Genomic DNA, 8,824 nt, shown 5'->3' with positions numbered 1-8,824 from the left:
CTGTTGACGCAAACGGAAGACACGTTATGAAAGCAGACATCCAGAACATGCATTTGTCTCTACTCAAGGCTTTAACAGAGGGGGATGTAGAACAGAAACTGGGCTGGAAAACAGAAAGTGGAAAAGGTGGATTGAACCCGTGACCTTCAGGGCTAATAAGTGTTAGGGGTGTTGCCATACAGGCACACCAAAATGTTTGTTTTGTTTATTTTCAAGCACAGTGCTAGGTCATGATTAGTAAGGGACAGGCGAGCATGTATTGTACTGTGCTATACGTACCAGAGCTGTCCTTGTCTGCTTGGTGCTGTCTCACAGAGGAAGCTCCACTCATCGTCAGCAGCTCAGACCACAGCTCCACCGGCTTCTCAAATACCAACAGGACCCGCAGGGCCTTGAACGGGCTGCAGCGCGGATGCCTGATCAAAATAAACAACACAATGCATTCCCCTCAGCACATCGACCATATTAATACTTGAAGTGTTTTGTTCACTTTGAATGCATGCCTCCTGAGGTGTTGAACTGTTTCACTCTATAGCCACCATGGTTATTTGTTTTAACCTGCTAGTCATCAAGGAACGTTTGAACAGATCTGGCCACATGTACTCTTAAATCTCCACCTGGTACAGCCAGAAGAGGACTGGCCATGCCTCAGAGCCTGGTTTCTTCCTAGGTTCCTGCCTTTCCAGGGAGTTTTTCCTAGCCACTGTGCTTGTGTATTGCTTGCTCTTTGGGGGTTTTAGGCTGGGTACCTGTAAAGCACTTTGTGACAACTGCTAAATGGGATTGATTGATAGGCTGTGGATGCCATTATAATAGTAGACTACCAATGTTTACATTTGTACCACTTGAGAGTGCCGACTTAAAGTGCCTGCATTAATATTCCTGTGCATATGATAGTGACAGGAGTAGCCTGACATCATTTTCGGATAGAAGCAACTAGAATCCTCACCATTCCACTATGCGGTCGTCGGGGCCCACTCCGGCGGGCAGCAGGTAGTTCCTGTAGTTGAGCAGCTTGCCCTCCTTGCAACTGTCCCTCACCCAGATGTGAGACACACACGGCACACCACTGGCCACACACAGCAGGTACTTCCTGGTTCGGCTATGCTGGTCGGTGATCAGCAGGCTCTGATAGGCCGCCTTGCACTGCGGAGGGAGGGAATCACAAGAGAGGACACTTCAGGATGGGCAATATGACGTAGAAATGGAATATGTAGAACGAAAGCTAAACATTCCATTCTTTCAGTGGAGTAATTGAGGGGAAAAACTGCTGAAATGGGACTTGAACCAGGGACCCTTTGTTTACAGAGCAAGTGCACTACCTCCAGTGACATACTGTATAGGTGCAGACCTCTTGGCAGAGGATGTAGTGCGCCTACATAAAGTAATGCCTCCCTACTGTAGCTTCTCTCCATATTCCAGGAGAACTGACATGGCTGTAGAAGTGTGCTCAGAAGTAATTATATCTCTATGGGTGTTCCATCTCACCTGTTCCTCGTTGAAGTCCTGGAGGATGAAGCCTCCTCCGGCCTCCAGCTGGGTCTCAGTGTAGCGTTTGTGATAGGGGGCCGTCTGCACGTACTCTATTGGAGGGAAAGGACAACGTACAACGTGTTAACATAGACAGTCATAGAGCAAACACACACATGGAGAGATCTTTAGCTGTCATTTAGATAAGCATTAAAGGATGTGTGTGTGTCAAATTAATTAAATACATTTCATTGAGGCTGCGCAGACCACTGTGGAAGACCTTTGCCTAAAACTAACCAGATCCCTGGGCAGAATTCTTACTTGAGATCCATGTACTCAGTTGAATTTTTCTAGCATGTTTCCCATTGACATCAATGAATGATTAACAACAAAGTCTCAAAGTTAGGATTCCGCCGATTATGATTCATCTGTCAAACATTAATATTGGGATGAACAACAAATTAGAGACCCCCTGAACAACAAATTAGAGACCCCATAAGAATTAAAATGTAAATGTGGGGCTCCCCCAAAAAGTCACAAGATTTCAATGTTGGGCACCCCCAAAAGACAATATATAATTTGAACACTGGAATGAACTATCCCTTTAAGGGGTGTTCCACTGTCTGGAACTACACAAGGGTTTGATCCAAAATCGACCCCTAGACCCTAGAGATCTGACTGGATTTGACAGGTGTATGCAATTTGGTAATAGCTCCACTTTGCCCTTTGATAGGCGAGATGAAAGTTTCACCATATTGCTTATACCGATCAAATCCTCTCCGATCTCCACAAGGACGTAGGGTTTAGGGGTAGATTTGGGATTGGGCCATAGCCTTCTCACCCTCCTCGCCGTCGCTGATTGGCTGGTTGGTCTGGCGGTCGCTCTCTGACGATGCCGTCAGCATGAAGGCAAAGCCCAGGAAGAGAGATGCACTCTGGGGCAGCGGGCCGTGGGTCTCCAGCAGGGCACCATGGTCGCAGGGCAGGTCAGTGCCACTGCCTGAGGTGTTACACACACCAACCCGCTGACCTGTGGAGAGGGATGGATGGATGGACGGAGACAGACAGTCAGAGAGACACACATAAACAGAGAGAGAGAGAACGAGAGAGAGAAATAGACAGCAGAAATTAGAAACCATTAATGAAACAGTAGGAATTGTATATTTCAAGAGAGAAAAGGTCTATGAAGCGAAAGAGCTTTATAACAGACTGAGGAAGAACAGGAATACCACCGGTGCAGTAAAACGTGAGGTTCAGCCCTTCAAACAACTAAAGGAAAACAGGTGATCCGTGCGTGGTTCAAAGGGGTGAAAAGTTTATGGAAAGACACCCCTCTAAGCAAATAACAGTGGATACTATAAAAACACACCTTTACCTGTCTCCTTTACACACGTGGACCAACACCAAGTCTATTAGTAGTTATTCACATACCAACTCAGCCTAAGGTCTTCTGTCGCTCCGTTGGTAAAGCATGGCACTTGTAATGCCAGGATAGTGGGTTCGATTCCCAGGACCACCCGCACATAAAATGTATGCAGTATGCACGCATGACTAAATGGCATATAAATGTATTATTATTTTATCAGGAGAGGGTGGTGGTTGCAGTGTACCGTGGCGGTCAAAAATATATTTGTGGGTCTGAATACAAACTCACAGGCTTTCATATGACTGGTTATAGAATCTAGCACTACTAAGAGTACTCTTTACAGAAAATCATTTAAAATCCCAAACCTTTGTTTATTTAAAATGTTGGTGATTAAACAATCCCATGACAAACAAAGAGGTGTAATGGGTTCTCACTCAAAAAGATGTTGCATAAAGCTTACTTCATTACTCAATGTTTTTAATTATTTTCACTGCATCAGGGATAGCGTTACATTTTCATTGCATGCCCTGCCCTTATAGTTCAGATTACATTCAGAAAATAATTATGTTCAGAATTAAAATCATGCATTTAAAAAAGTACCAATACTGACTAAAACCAATTGTATTAATAAATAGTGCATTTAAAATGTATATTTGCAGCAGTCTAAAAATTCTGCACCCCACTGAGCCATATTATGTTAAATCAATATAGGTATGCATTCACTAACTGTAAGTCGCTCTGGATAAGAGCGTCTGCTAAATGACTAAAATGTAAATGTAAATTTCTAGAATGTATAAAATGCCTCCACCTATCCAAAGCATCACCAAGGGCTCTCAGTCCACTGTTCTGGGGTCAGGTCTGTAGGGCTAGCTCAGCGATCTATGCTCTGAGGTTGGGGTTGAGGTTTGGGCTGTGGCTTAGTGTTAAAAAGGCTGGGGCTGGGTTTGGGCATTTGAGGTTTTGGGTTGACATTTAGGTTCAACCTAAATGTTAGAGGTTACAGTTGAGAGTTTAGGCTTGGACACAGAGGTTAGGTTTAGGGTCAGCGTTAAGGTATGGTGTCAGGGTTAGGGTGACCAGGTCTCCGTACCGGCTCTGGGTCCTCCTCCCCCCCTGCGGCCTCGCTTAGCCGGGGTCCTCTCCCTGTCCCTGTCCTCAGAGCTGATCAGCTTCCTCTTCCCAGAGGGGCCGGGGGTGCGGGGGCTGTCCGAGCTGCGGTTGGGGGTCCCCTGGGCCCCCCCTGTGATCCCCCTGCGTCTCCTCTTCCCCTCCACCAGGTTATCTGTGGAAGACACCACCATAGAATGTATTCTATTAGATCTCTATTTCAAGCTGTGGGGGTGGGCACAGCAATGTCACAAGTCATCACACTTGACACTGAAATGACACTAACATTTAACCTCATTTCTGTTTGATGAATCACTAGTTGATCCTCCCTGTATGAAGGAATCACTGTTTTCACAGAGACTTGGGAGTCTTTATAAAGCTTTGTGAAAAGTAGAGATGACTCAACTCAAACTTAAGGGTAGTACTGTAATATGTTTCCTTATTGGGCAGTGCTCACATTATACCCTTTTAACATTATCATGCCAACCCAACCCAACCCAGACTGTACTGTACTGTGCTAGGTCCAATCATTTATTTTCACATTGTCCTTTCCAGAACCGTTCCAACAACTATTGTGGTAGCATAATCAGGCCAGTACAGCTCGGCTCGGTGTGGAGAGGGTACATTTGTATTTATTTTTACCCCTTTTTCTCCCCAATTTCATGATATCCAATTGGTAGTTACAGTCTTGTCCCATCGCCGCAACTCCCCTACGGACTTGGGAGAGGCGAAGGTCGAGAGCCATGCGTCCTCCGAAACACAATCCTGCCAAGCCGCACTGCTTCTTGACACACTGCTCACTTAACCCGGAAGCCAGCCTCACCAATGTGTCGGAGGAAACACCGTACAATTGGCGACCGTGTCAGCATGCATGCGCCCGGCCCGCCACAGGAGTCGCTAGAGTGCGATGGGACAAGGACATCCCAGCCGGCCAACCCTCCCCTAACCTGGACGACGCTGAGCCAATTGTGAGCCGACTCATGGGTCTCCCGGTCGTGGCCGGCTGCGACACAGCTCGGGATCGAACCCGGATCTGTAGTGACGCCTCAAGCACTGCAGTGCCTTAGACCGCTGCGCACTCGGGAGGCCGTGGAAAGGGTACTTGAGGTTCTTGCCAGGGCACGGCTATGTGGTTCTAACTCAGTCAGTCCTCAAAGCTTTGTGGTTGTCTTACCCAGGCTGATGTCGGAGGCCTTGGTCAGGGGCGTGGAGGGCTCGTAGGGCCCCAGGCCGTACTGTTCTCTCAGCCTGTTGCCTTGCTCCATGGTCAGGATGACGGAACTGCGGTTGTACCACTGCCTCTCTCCAGCTGTAGTGGCTGTAGTCTGGCCCTCCCTCTCTCCAGCTGTAGTGGCTGTAGTCTGGCCCTCCCTCTCTCCAGCTGTAGTGGCTGTAGTCTGGCCCTCCCTCTCTCCAGCTGTAGTGGCTGTAGTCTGGCCCTCCCTCTCTCCAGCTGTAGTGGCTGTAGTCTGGCCCTGCTTCTCCACACTGTAGAACAGCTCCTCGCCCTCCATCTTGTAGCCCTTCACTAGACCTGGAGAGACAAGGCAAAGAGAGAGAAGGGTTGAAAAACAGTCAAATTCACATAGAATCATATCAGCAACATGGAGAAAACCAATATAGTGAATTGAAGAGAGACTACAGCACACTGGTGATGTTAACGCTCCACTGAAGATCCATTACATTTGTAGAGAGTCAGGATCACTAATGTGTTGGAGCTTCTTTTCCATTTAAAGACAGAAATGGGAAAAGGGCCAACCACATGAAGAGAAAAGAGTTTCCAGTGACAGCCTGACTTCTTCTCAGCCATGGGGCTGTGTTGTGTCCCATTATTCTATCCTCTACTCCAAACCCATTCTAACCCCATTCTCTCTTCTCCTGTCTAGCATCCAGATTCTCCACACGTGTTTGCACACTCCCTGTCATGGGTTTAACCATGGGGGAAACTTCCTCCAGCCAATGCTTACACCAAACCAATCCATTGCTTTTAAATCCATGACAGGGATTGTTCAAGTGGAAACTTTGGGAGTGTAAACAATCTGTCCTCTCCCCTCCCCCTCTCATGCCGCGTTTATAACAACTGGGAACTCAGAACTGGGAACTCGGAAATCTCAGACTTCCGAGCTTTCAAAACAACTGGGAACTAGGAAGAAAATGAGCTCTGACTGGGAAAAAACGATTTGAACGGTCATCCAACTCGGAATTCCAACTCGGGACCTCGGGTCTCTTTCTAGAGCTCCGACTTTCCGACCTGAAGATCACTGACGTCATGATTTGACCTCATATTTTTCAGAGTTCTTAGTTGTTTTGAACACGGCATCACCTGTGCTGAAGTACTCGTCCTCCAGCAGTGCCGTGACCTCAGTGTCCAGGGGGATGGGGTCACACAGCAGGATGTCCTTGCCCGTGACCTCGCACTCATAGCTGTCATCGAAGAGCAGCCGGAAACGCCCCTCGCCCAGGTCCTTGGTGATGCGGCCCGAGTAGAAGTAGCCGTTGCTGGACCACTTGGCCACCACGCGAAGCCCCACGAAGCTGCTCCCAGCTGGACTGCCTTCATCTGGGGAGGTGGTGGTGAGGAGAGACGTGGAGGAGTGGCTGGGGACCGCAGGGCTGTCTGGGATGCGCGGGGTGGGACACAGGCGGGTGTAGGGCTCATCCTCAGAGGAGGACAGGGCTTGGCCGCGGGCATTGGCACGCGGGACGCCGGCACCCCTGGCAGAGTCAATAGGACAAAGAGCACCATCAACGTTTTGAACATTACAGACAGATATGTTTAGAAACGTTATGTAAAGAATAGATCAGCATTACTTCTCCAGTGGAACAGACTAGTAATGTTCTATATACTGTACATTTCTACCAGTAGTGATTTAAAGTTTGGGTTCTTTATAGTAAATAAGAAACATACATGTTAGACAGGGACAGTTGTGTTGCATTGAGATGATTAGTGAAGTCAGGTAAAGGAGAAAGTTGTGTTGCATTGAGATGATTAGTGAAGACAGGAAAAGGAGAGAGTTGTGTTGCATTGAGATGATTAGTGAAGACAGGAAAAGGAGGAAGTTGTGTTGCATTGAGATGATTAGTGAAGTCAGGTAAAGGAGCCAGTTGTGTTGCATTGAGATGATTAGTGAAGACAGGTAAAGGAGACAGTTGTGTTGCATTGAGATGATTAGTGAAGGCAGGAAAAGGAGAATGTTAGCAGGGACAGTATGGGATTGGAGAGACAGTAACACTGGTTAGCAGGGCCAGTATGGGATTGGAGAGACAGTAACACTGGTTAGCAGGGCCAGTATGGGATTGGAGAGACAGTAACACTGGTTAGCAGGGACAGTATGGGATTGGAGAGACAGTAACACTGGTTAGCAGGGACAGTATGGGATTGGAGAGACAGTAACACTGGTTAGCAGGGACAGTATGGGATTGGAGAGACAGTAACACTGGTTAGCAGGGCCAGTATGGGATTGGAGAGACAGTAACACTGGTTAGCAGGGACAGTATGGGATTGGAGAGACAGTAACACTGGTTAGCAGGGACAGTATGGGATTGGAGAGACAGTAACACTGGTTAGCAGGGCCAGTATGGGATTGGAGAGACAGTAACACTGGTTAGCAGGGCCAGTATGGGATTGGAGAGACAGTAACACTGGTTAGCAGGGACAGTATGGGATTGGAGAGACAGTAACACTGGTTAGCAGGGCCAGTATGGGATTGGAGAGACAGTAACACTGGTTAGCAGGGCCAGTATGGGATTGGAGAGACAGTAACACTGGTTAGCAGGGACAGTATGGGATTGGAGAGACAGTAACACTGGTTAGCAGGGCCAGTATGGGATTGGAGAGACAGTAACACTGGTTAGCAGGGACAGTATGGGATTGGAGAGACAGTAACACTGGTTAGCAGGGACAGTATGGGATTGGAGAGACAGTAACACTGGTTAGCAGGGCCAGTATGGGATTGGAGAGACAGTAACACTGGTTAGCAGGGCCAGTATGGGATTGGAGAGACAGTAACACTGGTTAGCAGGGACAGTATGGGATTGGAGAGACAGTAACACTGGTCTATAACAAATACCTGCGGTACTGCAGCTCTCTGTGAAGAGCAGGTTGGAGGATCCTTGTTCTAAAGCCATTTCTGTACTCTATGCTAAGGTTTCATTATATATCTCAGTGTCTGTCATCTCAGGTTTACTTGTTTTCAAAGTTTGGAAAAAACATACACGCACCTACACGTTTTAGAACGCTGAATGATGTCGGGAAGCAACCAACTCCCATGTGTCCATGTGTTGCACACCAGTTGAATCGCGTTGCATCACAATTTTGGGAAGGCACAATTGGCTACGTACGTGCTGGCGTGGATGTAGTTGTGTTTGAACATGCAGCTAATGTCTGCTTTTGATGATGTCACTAGGTGTTTCTGGAACTCTGACCCACTACAGCTCCAGTGGCGTCCCTAGACAGGGCTCACCTGGACAGAGGTGAGCGGGACGGAGGCCTGCCCCTCCTGGCTCTTCCGCGGGGCGTCAGTGGGGTGAAGGCCCGCGACCCATGAAGTCCTTGAGCTCTCTCTCCCATGAACTCTGACCCCGTCACTTGACCCCTGTGGCCCCTCTGCTGCGGCCCACTACCCCTCCTGGGGCTGCAGACAGAGAGTAGAGGGACAGGGAAGGATGAATCATCCCATAAAAGCTGAACTAAGGTCAGTTTTATGTTTTTCCTCATGATGGTTGAGGTTAGGGTTGGGGGAAGGTTAGCTGATCCTAAATCTGTGCCCAGGCCAAGTCCTACCAAGAGAGGGACGGTCCACACAGCAGACAGGGGGCAGATGATGGACACCCATACTGTGGCCACATGGGTTGGTCCAGGTAGGGGAGCAGTTGTGGATA

The 8,824-nt window shown here is 48.2% G+C and overlaps 1 protein-coding gene across 2 annotated transcripts in view; it reads right to left on the bottom strand.

Annotated features, from left to right (window-relative positions):
* tp53bp1 (tumor protein p53 binding protein, 1) overlaps positions 1-8,824 on the bottom strand; it is a 28,468-nt gene that overhangs the window by 467 nt on the left and 19,177 nt on the right. For both annotated transcript variants that reach the window (XM_084154562.1, XM_084154561.1), the window contains 8 exons: positions 8,407-8,577; positions 6,267-6,658; positions 5,118-5,477; positions 3,927-4,118; positions 2,312-2,500; positions 1,489-1,583; positions 950-1,146; positions 280-416 (listed from right to left, as the gene is read on the bottom strand). In XM_084154562.1, coding sequence (XP_084010688.1) covers positions 280-416; positions 950-1,146; positions 1,489-1,583; positions 2,312-2,500; positions 3,927-4,118; positions 5,118-5,477; positions 6,267-6,658; positions 8,407-8,577 — 1,733 coding nt within the window. The remainder of the gene's footprint in view (positions 1-279; positions 417-949; positions 1,147-1,488; positions 1,584-2,311; positions 2,501-3,926; positions 4,119-5,117; positions 5,478-6,266; positions 6,659-8,406; positions 8,578-8,824) is intronic.

Source organism: Coregonus lavaretus (assembly GCF_964263955.1).
Source record: "Coregonus lavaretus genome assembly, chromosome: 37".
Lineage (NCBI taxonomy): Eukaryota > Metazoa > Chordata > Actinopteri > Salmoniformes > Salmonidae > Coregonus > Coregonus lavaretus.
This window is presented reverse-complemented; position numbering and strand designations above follow the sequence as displayed.